The 20,116-nt window shown below is 44.8% G+C and overlaps 1 protein-coding gene across 7 annotated transcripts; it reads right to left on the bottom strand.

Moving 5' to 3' along the window:
* Positions 1 to 1,761: 1,761 nt before the first annotated feature.
* On the bottom strand, positions 1,762 to 18,697 carry camsap1a (calmodulin regulated spectrin-associated protein 1a). 7 transcript variants are annotated; one of them, XM_046374594.1, is made up of 20 exons: positions 18,324 to 18,697; positions 17,596 to 17,795; positions 12,830 to 13,092; positions 11,505 to 11,666; positions 11,337 to 11,417; positions 10,336 to 10,368; positions 9,367 to 9,508; positions 9,120 to 9,259; positions 8,915 to 9,023; positions 8,678 to 8,804; positions 8,220 to 8,305; positions 7,768 to 7,852; positions 5,331 to 7,647; positions 5,077 to 5,213; positions 4,767 to 4,975; positions 4,545 to 4,607; positions 4,156 to 4,243; positions 3,951 to 4,072; positions 3,535 to 3,653; positions 1,763 to 3,383 (listed from the first exon to the last, which is right to left on the bottom strand). In XM_046374594.1, exons 2-20 carry the CDS (start codon positions 17,792 to 17,794, stop codon positions 3,093 to 3,095), a joined length of 4,773 nt encoding a protein of 1,590 aa, XP_046230550.1. In that variant the 5' UTR covers position 17,795; positions 18,324 to 18,697; the 3' UTR covers positions 1,763 to 3,092. The 7 variants fall into 7 exon arrangements, with proteins under 7 accessions (XP_046230554.1, XP_046230550.1, XP_046230551.1 ...); XM_046374595.1 differs by having other exon boundaries at positions 8,927 to 9,023; XM_046374598.1 differs by lacking the exon at positions 4,545 to 4,607 and having other exon boundaries at positions 1,762 to 3,383.
* Between the last annotated feature and the right edge of the window lie 1,419 nt (positions 18,698 to 20,116).

The following is a 20,116-nucleotide window of genomic DNA, read 5'->3' as shown; positions in this document are numbered from 1 at the left end:
CAATACTTTGTTGAAGCCCTCTGGCAGCAGTTACAGCCTCAAGTCTTCTTGAGTATGAGCCTATAAGCTTGGCACTCTTATTTTTGTCTTCAGTGCAGAACCTCTGAAGCTCCATCAGGTTGGTTGGGGAGCATCAGTGCACAGACATTTTCAGATCTCTCCAGAGATGCTCAGTAGGGTTCAGGTCTGGGCTCTGGCTGGGCCACTCAAGGACATTCACAGAGAAGTCCCTCCTTTGTGATGTTGGCTGTATGCTGAGGGTCTCTGTCCTGTTGGAGGATAAACCTTCACCCCAGTCTGAGGTCCAGTGACCTCTGGAGCAGGTTGTCAGCAAAGATGTCTCTGTACATTTTGCTGCAGTCATCTTTCCCTCAACCCTTATGAGTCTCCCAGTTCCTGCTGCCACAAAACATCCCCACAGCGTGAGGCCACCACCACCATGCTTCACAGTAGGAACGTTATTGGCCAGGTGATGAGCAGTGCCTGGTTTCCTCCACACATGACGCTTGTCATTCATGCCAAAGAGTTCAATCTTTGTTTCATCAGACCAGAGAATTATGTTTCCCGTGGTCTGAGACTCCTTCAGGAGCCTTTTGGCAAACTCCATGTGGGCTTTCATATGCATTTTACTGAGGAGTGGCTTCTGTGTGGCCACTCTTTAATGCAGCAGAAATCTTTCTGTTCCCTTCCCCAGATCTGTGCCTCAACACAATCCTGTCTCTAAGGTCTACAGACTATTGCTTTGACTTCATGGCTTGGTTTGTGCTCTGACATGCTGTCAGCTGTGAGGGCTTTTATAGACTGGGGTGTGTCTTTCCAAATCATGTCCAATCAGCTGAATTTACCACAGGTGGACTCGACTCAGGTTGTAGAAACCTCTGAAGGATGATCAATGGAAACAGGATGCACCTGAGCTCAGTTCTGAGTGTCATGGCAAAGAGTGTGAATACTTTTGTTTTTCATTTTTAATAAATTTGCAAAAAATTCAAGCAAACTTTTTTCACTTTGTCATTATGAGGTATTTTGTGTAGACTTTTGAGGGAGAAATTTACTTTAATCCATTTTGGAATGAGACGGTAATATAGCAAAATGTGTTAAAAAGCGAAGCGGTGTGAATACTTCCGGATGCACTGTATTCTGAATTTCCCTGGACCGTACACTGACCTGTTTACTACCAACCACAAATCAAATCAAACGTAACATTCAAACACTATGTGACTTATATAAAATATGTGCATTAAAGCTTTGAGAGCTTATTTTTCGTGGCTGAACCATAGAAGTAGTTATTCAGTGGTGTAGAGGTTTTAATTAGTAAGTTATGTACAAACAGTGATGGTTACTTATGTGTCCGCTGCGGTGCATTTCTTAGTTAGGATGAGGTTTTTGCACTGCAGTAGTTTAGTTTAACCCTTTAAACAGGACATACCATGTATTCAATGCTGTGCCATTAAGCAGTCATTTGATTTGTACTCTCTTAGTAATCACAAAACCTAATTTGACTTTCTGCACTGCTCAGTGGAAGAATTCGCTTATTAATTTACATCTGTGGCTGTTTGGACAACGTATGTATTTCTAAAATGCTACACAGGAATTTTTGACTCTTTGACTTCTTACGCATTTAAATGTTTGTATTTGAGTTTCATTTTATTTTACAAATTAAAGTGCTATATTATGAATAAGTGCATTGAAACTGACTTGTCTGATAATGTAGTCTTACTATTGCTGCGTGTGTTTAACCCAGAACTGGCAGTTTTAAGGAACAGTCTGACATTTGGGGTTTGATCAGAAAACATACCTAGTTGCATTTTATTATATCTCTTCAAAATAAACATACAATATAACACAGAAAAGAAATAAGACTCATAACATCTCTGAAAGCCTGTAACAGAATAAACCTTAAAATAGTGCCTGCTTTTTAGTAAACATAACTTGTACGTAATGTACAAAAAATACTACTCAAAAATGTACAAAATGCAGCAAACAAATATCAAGTATTGTGCAGCCCCCCCAACCCCACAGCATCACACTGTACCAGCTGCTGACAGTCAGTCATCACGGGGAAATCACCAGCGTTGAGTGCCAGAAGCTGCGTTAAAATCTCAGTAAAAGAGCAGCAAACGGCCCGGTGGCTTCGCTCAGCTCGTTCTGGTTCGGCAGTATGAACCAGTTAAGGATCTCAGATGGCTCGTACGAGCGGTGGAGTGTAAGTTTGAAGTTATCACAATATAGTGCACTACTGAAAAGGTATAATACACTGAGCCTCAAAGCGCTTGGACGACCATTTCCCCCCACTGTAAAAAAAACATTATTTCTCTTCCACTGTAACAGCAGCACACGTCTCCCAACACTAAACTAATAATAATAAAGAACAGTTTGCTTTGCTCCACCGTTCTGTTGCATGACAGAAGTTTTAAAGCATAATCGAGAGAGTGAGAAAACACATTCGGAGCAGGACGTACGAGCAGCACATTCAGCTCTCTCCTCCCCTGACACACACACACTCACACACTTCCCCAAGCACACTAAATATAAAAACAAGACAGGACTTCACCGCTCACTAACATCCACTCCATACTTAAACCTTTTTTTAAAAAAAGCTCCATTTTCTTAAAAGCACTGACCAGTAGTAGTTAGCAGTGAATAACAGGGGCTCTGTTTGTGGAGCCTTGATTAATCACAGCAGTAGGGTTTGCTTTGTTGTTTTTTTGCCAAGCTGAAATAGCTTTAACTTTCCAAGACCTCGTCAAGTGAATGTCCACCACTGCCTCGCTGTAGCTACACCTGGTATCAGTAGTGTCAGTAGGTTCAGAGGAATTCGACTTGAGGGTCCGTCTCCTCGCTGCTACATGAGAACCAGTCCGTCGTCAGTTGTGCCTAATTAATGCAGGATGTACCCACAAATAAAAAAAACATAAACGTGTGACATGCAGGGTAAGACAAAAAGAAAAACATCAGAGCATTCAGTTGGCGGGTGTTTCGTCGACTGACACCACCACCTCTAACCTCCTCAGTCAGTCATCTCAGAGATTATTGGGTCCTGCCCAACAGATAGAACTACAACAAGAGTCTTCTTTCCCTCCTCCTCCTCTTTCTCACTTCCTCCGTGCACTTCCTGGTCTCTTGACCTGCCAGAGGTGATTGTGGATGGTCAGAGCGTCCACGCTGACCGACACTGACTTGGCGGGGATGACGGTGAACTGCTTGCGGTCCGAGTTGTATTTGTAGAGCTTGTCGATCATCTTCCGGCTGATGGTGCGTGGCCCCGTGCCGGTGAACTTGACGATCTCCTCTGTTTCCGGTGAGTACGAGTAAATGGCGCGGAACTGGCAGCCGCCGTCGCGGAAGAGGACGATCAGGTGATTGGACTCGCACTTCTCCAGCTCCTGTGATGACACAAAACGTAATTTCTGACTATGATGAAACATTAACGAGAAATGTCAGACAAACGATAAAAAGCCATGTATGGTATATGCTCAGCTGCACAGGCATGGCTTCTACACACTAAATAAATTAATCTCAAGCGATCACACTGACCTCCAGAACAGCATTCTTCTGGCCCTCGTTAACCTTTCCAGCCAGGCAGCAGTGAGCGATGGCGTTGATGATGATTGGCTTGTTGGACTTGGAGCTCGGCTCCTTGAAGAGTTTGGGACCTAAAACGTAACAAAACGATTAATAACATAAATGCATAAAAGTCTGTAAGTGTTTAAAGGAAGAGTTTTGGTTACCGGGCAGATATGAGAGTGGAATCAGTCTTACTGTCCAAGTCTCGACAAGAAAGCAAACAAGCACATTTCCCAAGCGGTGGACCGGACCATCTTGTTAAAAGTTGTTTTAAAGCATTTCTTAACCTGGTCTAGAAGCTTTTCTGCACAAACGGCTGCTTCATGATGCGGACAACAAATCAAAAATTTGAGTTAGATGAATGCGTTTTCTGTGTTTCTGCTCACCAGTGTACTCCATCGAAGTGATGGAGGAGGCTATGGAGCCATTCTCCCAGTCCCTCTCCATGTTCCTGCTGGACGTCCTGCTCAGCACGGGGAACGACTCCATGGAGCACACAGATCCAGCCCTGGAAGACACGCTTACCGGTAAGAGAAATGACTACATGGATACACAAGATGGAAAGACGTTTTACAACACAGGAAGTCTCACCTCTGTGACTCTGCCCCTCCAGAGATGACACTGTCTGCCTCAGTCGCCAAAGAGAGCGTCGATCCCCGATAGCTGCAGCTCAGGTCGGCTGAAAATGACAGAGACAGAAAGATTTGGTTACGTTACGAAACAAAATAATATTGCTAACCCATCCCACACCTGTTTTAGATCCAGTCCTGATCCTGACAATGTTTACATGTCTGTGACAAACAGAGGCTACACAACAGGCAACACAACAAAATGACAAATAGATCATAAACAACTCAAAGTCAGTTACTCTAAAAATATTCATCTTCCTTGAATGTAATCTTTAGCAGGTTCCCAGAAATGACTTTTATGGGCTGTGTGTGCTTGATATGACATCATGCAGAGCAGGTTAGAAGGTTCACCTCCCCTGCTGCCTGCTGCTGAGCCCTTCGCTTTGATCAACATGGACACCGTCAGAGAATCACCTGCACAACACACATGTACACACTCAGAGGATGTCGATGAATGTACAACTAAACTGAGAACGTTCACACACACATGCACATCAGATGATACACAGACAAACACACTACTCAACATGTCAAACAGACAGAAAATATATGCCACATTTGAGGTGTTCGTACGTGTGGTGGATCCTTTGGAGAGACTGTTGGACTCTTCACGGTGCAGGGACTTCGGCCTGTTCCTGCGGGATTTGGTCCGTGGCCGAGGCTTGACCAGACCCTGCTCTTCCATCAACGCTTGCTGCTTCCTGCGCAGGTATTCCTGCTTAATAAGCTCCCGCCGCGCCTTCTCCTCCTCCTTACGAACACGCTCCTCCTCTGCCTTACGCCTTGAAGAAGGGAATGGTGGGATTTAAGTGCCTCCCCCTGTAGACTTAGACAGTTCCTTATCCTTACAATGAGTGTGTGAGCGTGTGAAGTGAAAACCTACCTGGCCTCGTCTCGTTTGAGCTCGCTCTCGGCTTCTTGCTGTTGTTTGCGTAGTCTTGTCTCTTCAGCTTTGCGTTGTTGTTTGAGGAGGAAGGCGGCGCGACGTTTTGCCATTTCATCCTCTGCTTTCTCTTCATCCTGAAGGATAAAAAAAGAGTCATCATCATTGACTAAACATTTATGCTTCCCAGGCATTACCCTCCATGTTCCAACTCAGACGTTACACACAACAGTGTGAGAAATCCTGACTTTTACCTTAAAGAAGAAGCCGAGTACATTCTTCTGCTCGCCCTCTGCCGTGCAGTCTGTAACATCTGCACTTCCACTCTCCAGTGGATCCTTAAGCTCTGATAGGTCGACCTCAATCAGTTGACCTTTGACCCTGGTCGTCTCATTTCCACCCACAGCCTCATTCCCTGAGTTGGCAACCTTGTTCGTCTGTTGTTCTGCAGCCTGTGAGGAAGACGTTGCTGTACTGGACATGACTTGTGGTTCCTGCATTTTGCCGCCGGTCCCGTCTCCGCTGCTGCGTTGGCTGAGGTCATCACGGACCCTGAATGTGACATTTCTCTGAAAGCTTCTTCCTAACTTGGAGCTCTCAGCAATATTCCCAGTGTTCTGGTCTTTATCAGTATTTTCTCCAGGGGACGGAGTATTAGACTTGCTGGATGCCGTCTTGCTGTTGTCTTTACTCAGTTTCTGCTCCGAGGCTTTGCTGCGTTGGCTGGAGCTAAGCTTGGGGGGACGGCGAGCAGGGACGGAGGTGCCGCCACCAATATCTACAAAGTGAACAGCAAAGGATGTGGAGTCTGAGGTAGAGAATGTTGATTGTGCTGTGTTGGGGGTTGTGTTAGGGCCTGATTCCACATGTTCTGGAGGTGATACCACTTGCTTCATCAGAAGGTCTTGCTGTAAAGAGAGCTGCATCATCTGCTGTTGAATGGAACTGATAGCTTCATTGAGCAGGTCTATGGAGTGGGAACACTCGTTCAAATCAGGTTCAGCCACTTTATCTTGGGACAACCTGTTGTCTCTCTTCATCTGTCCTCCCTCTGCTTGACCTGCCTGGACCTTCAGAGCATCGAGACAGGAGTCGTCCTTGCAAGACTGGGTCTTCACTCTGCTCCTGTCAGCTAATTCTGCAGATTCTGAGTGTTTCAGGGGCAGGGGAAGTGTGTCACTCTTCCCTCCACCTTTCTTTACGATGTTCAAGAATGCAGCTTTCCCCAGCTTTAGTCGCTGCCGTGCTGACAGGGTCTCCATCTTCTTCTTCTGATACTCGATGGCGCGTCTTTGCTCCTCTAGCTGCATGTGAAGATGCAGCAGCTCTGCAGGCACAACTTGGGGGCTCACCACCATATTTTTCCCCAACACAGAAACAGGGTCCCTCCCTGTCCAGGCGGAAGTGCAGTCACTCCTCAGTTGCCAGGGAGGACAGGGGGCAACCTCAGAACCATCTGGCGTGGTCTTCTGAGAGCTGCTCGTACTTGAGTATCCATCACGGAGGCCGAGTTTAAGAAGCTTTCTTTCTGCAAAGCTGGTCATCTTGACACTGCCGCTGCCCGAAGCACTGCAGCTGCTGGCCCAGGATACGGTACTGAGGCAAGGGCTCGAGCGGCCGCTGCAGTCTTCCTTGTCGTCCCGCTCACTAACCTTCAGGTCCTCTCTCAGTTTGGCTGACTCTCCCTCTCCCTCTCCAAATTCACGCACTTCTCCCTCCTCTAAGTATTTTCCCTTTCCCCTCTTCACCACCTCCTTAGTCAGATCCATTTCACCGTCGTCTTCGTCATCGTCCTCTAAGTCTGCAATGTCAGAGTCAGAGTCATGCCCTCCCTCCAGAGCAGCAGAGAAAGGACCGTGGCGCTCTGGTTCTCCTGACACATGAAGGAAAAAGCCTTGGGGCTGTTTTGTCCCAGACTGAGAGACGTCTGCCGACCCCTCTGTGGGTGGCCGGAGACAGTGAGGGGCCGATTCGGCCGCAGGTACGTTCATGAATGTGCTTATGTTTGACTCAGCCACAGGGGCTTTCTTCTGAGAGATGCTTGGGACGTTGGTGGCTGTTCTCCTAGCAGCACTACGGCGACTCTCACCACTCTCCTCCTCCTTGTTCATGCTGATGCTCTTCTCTTTGGCTGGCTTTGGGATGGCAGGCATCAAAGGCTCCAGATAGTAGCTGTCTGCCTGGCGGTCAGGAGTAAACGGACCTGTGTCAAGTCGGGGAGAGCGACGATTATCAGAAACTCTTGAGGTGGAGGAAGCACTCTGGATTTCCAGCTCATCCTGCTCCATGTCACTCCCAAGTCGACGTCGAGAAAACGCAGATGGGTGGATTACAGCAACCAGTTCCTCCTCTTCTATTTCCTCCTCCTCGTCCTCTATGCGCATGTGACTAAGCAGGCTTTGACCACTGAGTCTGTGCTGAGCCAGCTGAGGACCTGACCCCAGCATGTGCTTGGGGGTGATGCTCATTATGTTCGAGGCCAAGCTGTCTTTGCTGATGGAGCGAGCAAGGCTGATACTGTCTGCGTCGTCCTCCACGGGACAACGCAGGCCGTAAGGCTGGGATAAAGGCCTGGACAGGGACAGAAGGAGGAATATGATTAATGTGAGTTACGGATAATGACTCATGGAACAATAATTGTCTGTAGAGCATTAAATTGAATAACTGTGGGAGTGTGGTCACACTGCTCACCTCGGCCTCCTCTCTGGCCATGCCAGTATCGAGCCCTGATGCTGTCCATCTGTACGTGTCACAGAGTTGGATCTATTTCTAAGCTCTGTACAAAGTAGACACGGCTGTTATTACAAAAACGACTTTTCGGATATGCAACATTAAATGTAGATGATTAAAATAATCTGCTCTTGGGGAATGAACTATGAAATAGAATATAAAAAAAATCTGACGTAAAATAAGCGTACAAGTATGAATGTTAAAAGACTAAATATTCAGTTAAATGCTTCAGTTAATAACCCATTAAGTACCTTGTTGTTAAAAGTGGACATTAAGATACAAGAACACAACTTAGGTACATTTCACCTTCAGGGAACAGTCAGACGATTCATCCTACTCTCCATGTTCCCTCTCCCATTTCTCTGAAGAGCTTTGTGGCTAAATGAGGCTGAGTCAATATTTTCTTTTATTACCTGAAGTGACCTCCTCAGCCACTTTGTGTTGTCTCTGCCTCAGGGGTAGTAAAGAGTGAGATGGGCTTAATGAGCTTGGTTTAGTGCTGTAAGGGAAAGACACAGAGGTTCTAAAGTTAAATCTATTTTAGTTAATGAAACATGTAAAATGTTATTATATAGAGAAAGCTCCTCTAATGTAACTTTGATGGTGTGCATCCAAAGATTTAAAAGTACGTCACACATAGAGCTTGTTCGTATTTGTGACTTTTACCATATTTACTAGTGTATGAATAGTAAAAATGTATAGTATATGTGTTCTATAGTCACAGCCTTACGTCACAAGTGTATAAATGTGCAAACATGAATAGAAAGAACAAAAGAAGCTTTAAAACAACAGTACAACAGTCGAAACTCAAGGTTGAAAGTCTAATAGCGTTCGTGTGATATTGCTGGAAAACACAGTCACTGGATGATACCTGAGTTCTGGGCTTGTGGGCGTGGTCAAGTTGTCAGCAGAGTGTGATGATGGCAAGAAACTACGTTTGGTGACATTGGAGATGGGAGCGTGGGGTCGAGAGCCCTTAGGCTGCAGCAGCAACCGCACTACAAAGATGACAGAAGGGGATATCAGCCATTAGAAGAGATTCTATGAGATATTTTACCACACTAGCCATTAGCAGGTCAGTAAATGACAAGCACATATCACAGTAGACCGTGTGTGATACCATCTTTGATTTCCTGTAGGTCCCTGGGCTGCACAAACTCTGGCTTCACATACTCAAACCACCAGAAGAGCTCAGCAATAAAGACCATCACATTATTCTGCAAGACACAAAGATCAAGTGTAAGGTCAATAGGAGGACATGACGATGTTGTCAGAGCCTTTTCTTAAAGTATGTTAGTAGTTTCTGGGCTCACCTTTAGTACTGGTGGAGAATACAACATGTCTTCAGGCTTCAGGTAGAAGCATTTGTTCAGGTATTCATTAGAAAACTCCTTTAGTAGCTGGATGTTGTACACACTGTCTGCTATGGAGGGAACCTCCTTCAGACAGATATCTGCACAGAACAAGACAACAGAGGTCACTTATCAGTGACCTAATAATCAGGCCACAGACTGGTGGACTGGTGGGCTACAGAGAGCAACGAGTCCAGTGTTACTGCACCTTCCAGTCTGACGAGTTCTGGGCAATAGAAGTGGATCACGACCAGCAGAGCTGTGCCGTCACACACGTCCTTCAGCAGGTCGTCCAACAGAGGGAAGTACTGAAGTGTCCGACCTGACAGGTGATCTCGGCGGTAACGCACCTGCACAGCAAGAGAGGGCACAGGATTAAACAAAAAGTACACAAATGTGATCTGATCACACACAATGCTCACCCATCACACACAAACTTTTCTCACTTGTCAGTTACTCTCTTTCACACATGAACTCCAGAGCGGGTGTCTGTAAATGGGTTCCAATGCTTGATGGACTTAATTTAATTAATTAAAGATTACGTCATGTGGAGTCTTTTCTCGTGCATCAGACCAGCCGTGTTGCACAATGAGGACCAGCAATGATCATCTAACTACGGCTGAGGGAGGTCAGTTCACTAGTTGTTGCATGTGACAAATGATAAGAAGTGGGAAGACAATAAAAGTCAGAATGAAATCAAGGAAAAGGTCGATGGTGACCATGCGAGAGAACTCCACTGGCTCCAATAAGCAGAGGGCCAGAGCATGCAATATGTGAGGCTGGTGAGGGAAGACAGAAATGATTGGCAGGAGGTACATGACTGGATGACTGGACTTAAAACTCCAGACATGCTGCTTTATGGCAACAATGAGTTAGAAAAAAGAAACGGAACGAGTGATGAATGTGAGAAATGAAGGAATCACTAAAGGGTTTCATGCAAAGCACAAGCAAAACGAGCGGGGAGAAGACGAGAGTCGTGAGCTTGCTGCTCCTTCTCTTTTGTACCTTTTCACAGAGAATACAGTGGCTTGAATTCACGATGGGTGTTTTTGCTGAGTATCTCATGAGCTATTAGTTTTGGTTTAGCTCCTTTTCGTGCTGTTTCATCTGACACACACACACACACCTCAAACAGACACACTCACTCACACGGCAGATTGCTCGCAGTTGCACTTACAGGCACAAGCTTCCAGTACCATTTGGAGGGAGACTAGCATCCAAGAGGCAGGAAAGGGGAGGAACATTTGGGAGGACACAAAGAGGAAGAGCAGCAGACAAGTCAAGGGTTGAATACAGACAGACATCAGATTATCCCCTGTTACCATGGAGACAGATCTGATCCTAAAGATAACTGAAGAGGGTTAGGCACAGAGAGTCGAGAATGTGGAGTTTTACAGACAAGAAGCAGAGGAGGAAAAAGACTGGAGACATTTGATTTTGCTTTGTATTGTCACATTAGTTCAGACTGCCGCAACACCATTACCCTCTAAAAAGAAGCCCAAAATAACACCTGTCTTTTAGCTGTAATACACCTTTTCTGACTCAAATATGAACAAACAGATTCAGCATGACTTCCACCCCCATAGGATATCAATACCTCTTAAGCTACGCTCGATATAACTCTAGAACTTGCCTGAGAATCATTATGTTTTTTAAGTTTCCTTCAATATCAAAGTAATGCAGCGATCATCATCTGCGCACACATGAGGATACTGCAAACACAAACAGCTTGTAGCTAATACTTTTAACAGAGCCAAACATCAACAACATTTTACTTTAGAATTTTATGTTTACACCCCTCGACACTCCAGGTTATACTGCAGTTAAACTCAATCCATTTTAACTGTCTTTACCTACTGGGGTTCTTTAGAGCACTTTGACAGTACGACGTGTTCCAACAATGGTAAATATTGTTGCCCTCTGCTGAAAACGCGCTTTGAAAGTCCCACCAACACACAATGTGAATCTGTGATCAGTGCGTGATGTGAGGTGCTCGTCAGGTCACAACGCATTCCAGATCTGCCGACTACACCTACACACCTGGCAGTTAGTGCACCCAGTGAGGAAATGATGCCTGCATGTAAAATCCCAGGCAGAAGGACAATAAACAGAAGCTCCGCTAAAGACAGACAGAGGAAGTGTGAGTCCAGGAAATGAAACAAAGGGACAGCGTTTCACCTTCTGATGACTGGGTGACTCCAGCAGATGTTGCTTCATTTTCAGCTCTTTTTCCACGATCTCCCTCATCTTCATGTTCACCTGCAGCGACCAAAACGCTGTGGGTCAACGCAGACAGACGAAGCCACAAATGCAGACGTTAACACCTGTGACTGCTTCCGTTCTTACCTTGTTGATCCAAAAGACCATCGCGTCTTCCAGGTCAAAAGGCAGCTCCTTGGAGGCACTAAAGTTGGAAAAACGCTTGACGCTGGACACCACCTTTTCTATGCTGATCATCTCCACTACATAGGCCATCATCAGGGCATCAATGAGGGGGATGTGGGAGCTCTGGAAGAAGATTTTGAGTTGCCAGTGAACGTTGCATCAGAAACATACTTATGGATTTGGCAGGCATCATGTTAGAGGGAGTTATTGTACTGTTTGATTAAGAGTAGCACATTGAGTATGTGTGATTTTCTGGTAATAGTGGAGACAACACTGATTTTACAACCATAAGAGATGCTCCATCACTGAATTGCCATGGAAACAGAGCCGAACTTCCTGATCGCTATGACATTACTGTATGACTCATGCTGTTTTTTTATTCGTACAAAAAGGCCAGGGGTAAAGCTGTACAACATGAAAGCGTGTGTGTGTGTGTGTGTGTGCTTTTTGCTGGAGACTTGGCACATTCCTTTTCGCTCAGAAAGGTGATTTCATTATAATGGAAATGATAGACGTGGCCGGATCAGTTCATTCTCAGACACTGTGAAAAATGACAGTTGCACACACACTTGATTAATGGCTGTCAAAGAAATCTGTTTCATGTAATGATGGTCTCAGAGTCCCTTCAGCGTCTCCACACGAGCTTCATCTGAATCTTGTGTAGCCAAGAGCAATGACTACACTCATCTACTGACACCTAAACGTTGTTTACGCTGTTTCTTCACCATCTTGTTGCCTTTTGTGTTTTCACATCTGTGGGATTTGACTAGCACCTCTAAATGACAAACGCTGATCCTTTGGTTTCATTTTGCCTCATGAATATTTTAGTTAATACACTCTAAAACCTGCAAAACACTCACAACCACCGGTGCATTAGTTTTTCCAATTCTCTTGGCTCACATTTGGAAAGCAAAGTCATATTAGCTTGTTACCACATGGCAAGTGCGGGTTGCCAGTTCTCTGGGTTATAGTACCGCAGAGAACGTACCTTAAAGGGGCAGTTTACCACAAAATTCAAAATATTTGCTTAACTTCTGACAAAATGACTGAGGTTCCTTGAATCTGTACTCCTTAAACCTAATCTATTTACATTTTCATCATTATTATCACCCTGACGCTTTTATTTTAGTGACCCCTTGAGCTCTCAAGAATGCAGAAGCCTTACAAACGGTCCAACAAGTCAAATACAGCCAATCCACAGATTACAGGTGTCAGAACACTTTAGGCCTGGCTGGAGCAAAAGTTAATGACGGTAGACAACTCGACATGAAGGTTAAGCTACCCACCATCTTGATGGGAGCCAAGCTGAGGTCCAGATCGGAGACAGGTGTGTTGTCCGTCTGCAGGACATAGATGCCTTTCCTGGACAGGGCCTGGATGACAGACTGGTGGCTGTGGAGCGAGGCGGCCTGCTCAGCGTGCAGGATGAGCCCACACACCCGGCAGTAGAGCTCTGCGGATAGCAGCAGGCGGATGATGGGGGGCTTGATGTGCTCCTGCTCATACTGGTCAGTATAGAAGGGGTCCCGCAGGTCTGCAGGGACGTGATCTGGAAAAGAATGGCAAGCTTATGTGTAATGTTATTAAATTAATGGGTTAACTATTTCAAACAGGGTTAACTATTTATTTTACTGATTAAAGTTGTCACAAATGACACAATACATCCAGCTATTTTTACACATGTGACACGTGTCCACCAATGCTGCATTTTGTTATGTAACAGGACACAGATTCTCAAGGTATTAGACTGTCTAAGGAGAAACCAGCCCAAGAGGAGAGCATTGAGACAAAGCCAATGGTTAAACAACATACCAGGTAGCAAGACTGCAGGCCTATAGGTGGAGCAGAGGCTTTAAGCCAATGAGCTAACAGGGCTTAGTGGTGATGCTTAAGCTGATGGCGTCGTCCCAGCCAGTCTAGTGTCTTTCTGCTCATGGACACAGACATGGGGCAGCTATTTTTATATGCCTTGGACATGTTAATCCACAGTTAAAGGCCTGAAGCACTGACGAAATGTTGTCTCCAGCGCTATCTGGGTAAATTTAGGTAGGAATAAACAAGGAGACTGTTTATGACTGAAAAACTGGGCTCACTGGCTCACATTCACAATCTAACGTCTGAACGTTATAAAGCTGTGTCGCACAACTCACGATCTCAGCGACAACACTGTGATATTAAATATTAAAATACTGATATCATATTAATAATACACAGCTGATAATATCCTGTAAATAATTAAGAGCAGGTACTAGGCTTTTGGATTTCACTTTAAGTGTAACTGTTCTTTTTGCCCGGTTCTGGTTACAGATTTTCTCCACCTCCATACACTCGTATCTTGACTGGAAATCACTTGCATTTTGTCCCCATAAGGAAGGCAAATCCCCACAATGTGACTGCGTAAACAGACTTATGTCCCCACAACACATCCACACGCACAGCAGGCTCAGATAAGAGCTGCATCACACTGTGAAAACCTTAGCTGGGCCTTGCACAACAGACTGCTTGCTTGGCACAGTCTACCTACAGTATCTATCTCACCCTCTGCTGTTGTGTAGTGCGGCCATATGGGCACGAGAATCCCAGATCAAGTGAGAAATTGGCTGTCATACACCCTTCCGGGTCTGTCTTGATCTGCCCCGTTTGTGTTCTTCTTGACAAAAGCAAATCCTCCATGTCTTCCTCCGGCAGATATACAAACACATCTCGCTTGACTCTGTCCCACAGTGCCCTCTCATCCTCTCTGGTTGCTGTGGAGATGGTGATCGGGGGTGGGGGGCAGCATGGCCAGGAAGTGGGGGCTGGGCTGCTTTCCCATCTCCTCACCGAGGCCTGCTCACTTGATTGTTTTATGGCCCCTGACACCAGGAGAGGTGAAGGAGGACGCAGGAGCTGCTCTCTAATCCTAATTTCAAATACTACTTAAATATTTATTATCCACCTGATCCAAGCTTTAAAGCCCAGTCCAGAGTGCATGTGTGTGTTTGTGTGAAATCAAGAGGAGGGGGTGCAGGGAAAGCCTTTGTCCCTGTTCTTTCACACACGGTCAGACTGATCAGCACAGATCTTGCTGACAGTCGGGGCAGGGCTGTCAGGCTCTGCAGACCATTCTCCCCAATAAGAAGGCTGCATGGAGAATCCTCCTCGAGATGGTATGTTTGGGAAAACATCAATCTTAAGCTGATTCACCCAGCAGGAACACTTGGAAGCCAATATAACAACCAATCAGTGAAGTGTCTAATGTGTGGCTCACGTATGCTTTTGCATGTTCATGGCACTCGTACCTCGTTGCTTGTATGTGTTTGTGTTTGCAAACAGAAATCCAGGAAATGATACCAGAGAACATAAATATATTTAAAATTTCACCAACAATCCTAAGCAAAACTATGTCACGGCTCAGGTAAACTACAATATTTCTCAGTATACAGTTCATCCTCTAGACAAGTTTTTGCTTTAACATATCATGATGAAATACATACTGACTGTACAATGTAATGGCTTCAGCATAATGACACCATAATCTGTGTTTTGGCTGTGCAATTCTGTCCGCCACTGGGCACGAAATCTCCCGGGAAAATGAAGGCCGACTGTCTGGCAACCTGGCACCATTTCTATCTGCTTCCACGTCTCGGCTCGGGACTAGATGTATCAACAGACTCATGCTTTTGTCCTATGCTGTCGGCAGATGCTCCTCTGAGGAAATCAGAAAGTCATCTAGTGCTTTTGTGAAAGCGGCACCAACAATAATCCCACTTAGGAACACCACAATAAATCTAAATCTAATTCATAATTTGGTGAAGAGGAAAGTTTGTGACTGATGAGAAATAAAGTAAATGATTTCCAGTGATAACATTTCAGTAAGATTTGGAGGTTTCACCCCAAGGCCATCAATGAAACCATCATGAGTCTAAACAAACAGGCTGTGTTGCGTGGAGACAAAAGCCTTCAGGTCCAATCCCATTAAGCACTTAAACATGTGACGGGCTGTGCTGACTTTCACACCAGCACACAGACAACACTGTCCTCCCAACACTGCTGTGTTGGTGGCTTTGCACTCTAATCTAATAAGAGTGTTTTGGTTCTTCTGACCTCCACACTGACTATCAATGACCAGGGATTGTATCACAGAAAACAAACATAAAACAGACATGTACTTCAACACCAGTTATTGTCTCAAAGCACACCACAGATATGTTTTGGGTCATTTACTGTAGATTCATGTTAGCATAGTCAGTGGGGGTTTCACCTAAATCCTGCACAGTTGCAGGTTAGTATGATATACGATAGGCCTCTTGTAAGAAATATATTCATTAGTCCCTGTCAGTGGGCTGTCCCACAGTGTGACAGACTTTTAACCAAAAAAATTCATTCCTAAGTAAACCACGTCTGCTTTGGCACTGCACCGAAGTGACAGCAACGCGGAATAATAAAGCATTTATCAGTAAGACGTAAGAGCTCAAAACCACAAAACAAAAAGTGAAGAGGTTTCGCTAATTGCTAACATTTGGTAGATCAGTTGAAATAATATAATGATAACAGTTGTTTAAAAGAAGTTAACACAGGGTGCAGTTAGTGCATGAACCCTTGTTATAAAGGCCTCCTAAGTGTCTCTGGCACTGACATCAGGAAGAGCCAATCAGATTAAGGAAAGCAGGAAGCTGGATGAGGGAAAGGCTGCTGGTTTGGTGTTTATTATGGGCATCTGATCTCTGCCTTGGAACAACACATGCAGACAGTGTTGGGTAACAGATCAGTAAAGCAGAGCCCCAGATATTTCCAGCATCGACGTTAAACATCAAAATGCTCCAGCTGACACCAATCGTGCCGATGTGGTGCAGTGCTGGTTGTGCCTCTGAGTGCGTGTTCACCTACTTGGAACAGAAACAAGTCATCTTTCATTTTCAGTCCTTCTTTTTAATGATCAGCTGCTGTTTACATCACCACACATTACAAGCTTTTAAATTTTAGGATTTTGTTCCCCCTCTCAGAGTCAATTTACTGAGTCATCAGCTGCAACGGAGACAGCAGCGCAGGGCAGGAAACGCTTAAGAGTCTTCCTTCAGTGAAAGACTTTCTCTGTGTCTCCCTCCAAACGCCTCACTGTCAAACTGATAATAAAATCACAGAGACCAGCAGACCCGAACGAGCAGCACAGCTGACCTCCTGCTCACACTCCCCAGAGAGCAATCAGCGAGTGACACAAAAACCCACATTCAAGGGGTAATTTACAGACATTTACTTACAGCCTACAGGAGCAATCATTTTTAATGTTTTGGTAGACTTCATCAGTGTTGGGCAGGCTAGTGACCTGCATATAAAAGACTGTGGCTGATCGTGTGGTGTTGGCCTAAGCATGAGGGTCTGGACTGCTGCTGTGGTATTAATGTCTCTGTCTTGGGAGGTTTTTGATAGTGAAAAGAACCCTTCAGGCATAATCGCAGTAATCTGACTACATTATCTACTGTGATTATTTCCATTGATACCAGTCTGATGTTGAAAGCAGAGTTTTCCTGTGATATTTTATAGAAGAGATGGACCAGCTCTCCTGAAAACAAAAAACACCACATATACTAAAAAAAAAAAACAAGCATAATGAAGTTGACTGGAGATGAGACGGGTAAAGATATGGATGGCTTACTGCCTCGGCTAAACAATTTGAGTTACACACTGGACGGTACATCAGCTGGTAAATGAAGCACTGAAATGTGCTTGCCAGACAACACACATGCAGGGTTAATGACTCTGTTGTTATTATGTCTTTGGTTAAACATATGTGTGTTGTCCTTGTTGTTCTCCTGGACAGAAAAGGAGCTGGTTCAATTGTTTGGCCTCAGTTAACAGGATTACCTGTCAGTGCAGGTGCAGAGCCTGTACTGTACAAATATCATACAGACTCTGACATGTGAGGCAGCTAACATTGTATCCCATGTGGATGTACACACTTGCCCTGCGCTAAACGGCTTCGAGTTCAGTTTGTGCACATTGCAAGTTTGCTCCAATAAATAAATAACAAAAAAGGCCTGACTAGTGAGAGGGAAAACGGAGGCAGCCTTACCTACACCATACGCTTTGGCAAACAACCAGCGGAGATTTGCATCTATCTTGGCTCTTGCAGAGTCGTAGAGCTCCAGAGGTACGACCTGAGCCTCCATGCAGCCTCCTCCTCCTCCTCCTCCTCCTCCGGAATCATCCGCTGCTGCTGATGCTGCTCTCCTCCAGGTGCTGTCCCTACCAGCACCCACATCCGCGTCCATCCTGCACGGAGAGACACGGGAACATTACTGCCAGTGGCATCCATTACATCATCGATACGGAGAACAACAAGCAGGGCCTGGCTAGCTGACAGCACCTGCTCTGCCAGTGATGCTGTTAAGCACCACACGTAGAGCCTGCACTCACCTTTCCATCATGGTGGTACTGCATTTGTCTCTGCTGTCAAATCACCATGATTCGTATGCTATGGCCGCATGTATGCATTTTGAAATCCCCCCCCCAGAAAAAACGTCCTTTATTTGCACATCGTTTCAGCTGATGATCAGCTGATGGTGTGTTGCGTTGGAGTGAAAGAGAAAAGCCGTACTCTGCTGACATGAATGAGAGCTGCTCCGGGTTTATTAAATACCCCAAAAATGAGACAAAACGTTAGCATCTTTGATAGCCGCTGTGGGTTATTTGAAAGCTGGGTCCAATCGAGGCTGCCCACGATGACCTAACGCTAACCCTGCACCGTTAAGTTCAAACGGTGCTAGCTAGGTTAGCTAGCTAATCTACACAAAGACTCACCTCTAAGAGTGCATTTGGTCCTCCTCACGGCGTTGCGTTTGAGATGGAGGTGCTAAAACATGCTGACCTGCCTTCAGCTATCGGTGAAATGATAGAGGACTCCTCCCTGCCCAGAGAGACAAATCTCCGGCCTCTCAGGATAAAGCTGCGGCTGATGGTCGTTAATCCAATAATAAAAAATAAATCTGTTTGGCAACCATCCGGGAGTGTGTTTTCGAGGAAACTATTAATGTCCAGAAGGCAGCTGTGTCATGTTGAGGCTGTCATCGCTCCAGATAGACGACTAACGGGTCTAACGGTGCCCGGACAGCCCTGTTGTCGGAGCCTGTCTCTATGGGGACGGCTGTTATCGTCTGTCAGATCGGCTGCAACACAACTGTTCACCTGTTGGGGGCGCTGTAGGACTGTGCAGAGAGGGACACTATAACGGAAACACAATGCAGCATAAAGAAGAGATAAAGAGGAAAAGACAATGAAATAAAGTCATAGGCACAAATAAATTATGGAACAATTGTTGAACCTTTTTTATTTAATTGTAGAACTAAATTGTTTTATTTCAGGGCATTTTTTCCCCCCATTTTTTAAAAAATGAACTAACGCCAAAACAGACACTACATCTGGAAATACATACAGGAAATATGCCATATTACTTCTGTATTTATTCATATTATCCCATAATGTGATATTTATTCGAAAACGAACAATCCGGGGGTCAGCAATGACAGAATTTAAACAGGATGATCAAAACTGAATCAGTCCTGATTATGGGACAAGCTTCTACATTTCATCATGGAACCCAGAGTATTGGAAAGTATGAAAATCCTTGGCTGAAGTAAAAACATACCAATATCCCTCCGCCAAAAAATATTGCATTAAAAGTCCTCCGCTCAAAATTTGCAAGTGTGGGAGAGTAATAGAAGTCATCATGCCGGAGGCTGTCTCCTGTCTGTGTTATCATATTATAACGAGTCTTTTAGTCAGCACCATTCATTCAGTAACTAATGCAGGAGTTATGAATTATGACTATGTTACAGAGTAGAAACAGATTGAGAGGATACTGTATTTTGCACATTTGAGTGTTAAGTAACTCTTACAAAAAATCCACGATGATGGCTGATGGGATATTCTCAGATTCCAGTAAGCCATAAACACCAGCACTGCCTAAAGGACTCTTTCCCATACAATGTGAATTTTCTCTGAAAACATTGTTTATTCAAAAGAAAAACCCTAATCTATTGCATGTTCCAGTAACGAATTAATAAAATCTATTGGTAACATTGTTATGTTTTCCAATTAATCAACACATGTAGCACAGACTCCTGGGTGTAGCGGCTCAAATGCTATCTGTCAGAAAAGAATGTGAATCGTGGCTTTTGTGGAGAAATTGTTGCCACTTTGAGTGTGTGTGTGAATGCAGAGTTGGAACCAGGAGGTGGAGGTGTGAAAGTGACATGAATGACTTCACAGAAAGAGATTTCATCCAAAATGTTTGTATTCACGGGGTGACTCCTGCCAATGCATAAATCTGTGATGAATGTCATACTAGAGTGACGTAAAAGTCGCATGAATCCCAAAAATTGATTAAGGACCGCATGTGAAAGTGGCCCAAATCAGACTTGGAAAGTTTACTGAGATTCTATGTGGTTTGTGCTGTTCACACTGTCACAAACAAACAGAAGTGAGTCATAGATGAGCATCATTTGAGTGTGACATCTGGTTCAGGCCACTGAACTGCACTGCAGTGTGAATGCAGCCTTTTACAAGACTAAAATCTTTTAGCAGCAACAGAGAAG

This window comes from Scatophagus argus, chromosome 20 (assembly GCF_020382885.2).
Source record: "Scatophagus argus isolate fScaArg1 chromosome 20, fScaArg1.pri, whole genome shotgun sequence".
NCBI lineage: Eukaryota > Metazoa > Chordata > Actinopteri > Scatophagidae > Scatophagus > Scatophagus argus.
Note: the sequence above shows the minus strand (reverse complement) of the source record. Positions and strands in the feature narration are given on the sequence as shown.

What these genes read in the sequence shown, in the direction of transcription:
- camsap1a (XM_046374594.1), bottom strand. Translation starts at nt 17,794, where the DNA reads ATGGACGCGGATGTGGGTGCTGGTAGGGACAGCACCTGGAGGAGAGCA. An exon ending in TACTCGGCTTCTTCTTTAAG is followed by an intron (nt 5,214 to 5,330) that starts GTAAAAGTCAGG and finishes TTTATCCTTCAG; the next exon opens with GATGAAGAGAAAGCAGAGGA. An exon ending in AGAAGAATGCTGTTCTGGAG is followed by an intron (nt 3,384 to 3,534) that starts GTCAGTGTGATC and finishes GTGTCATCACAG; the next exon opens with GAGCTGGAGAAGTGCGAGTC.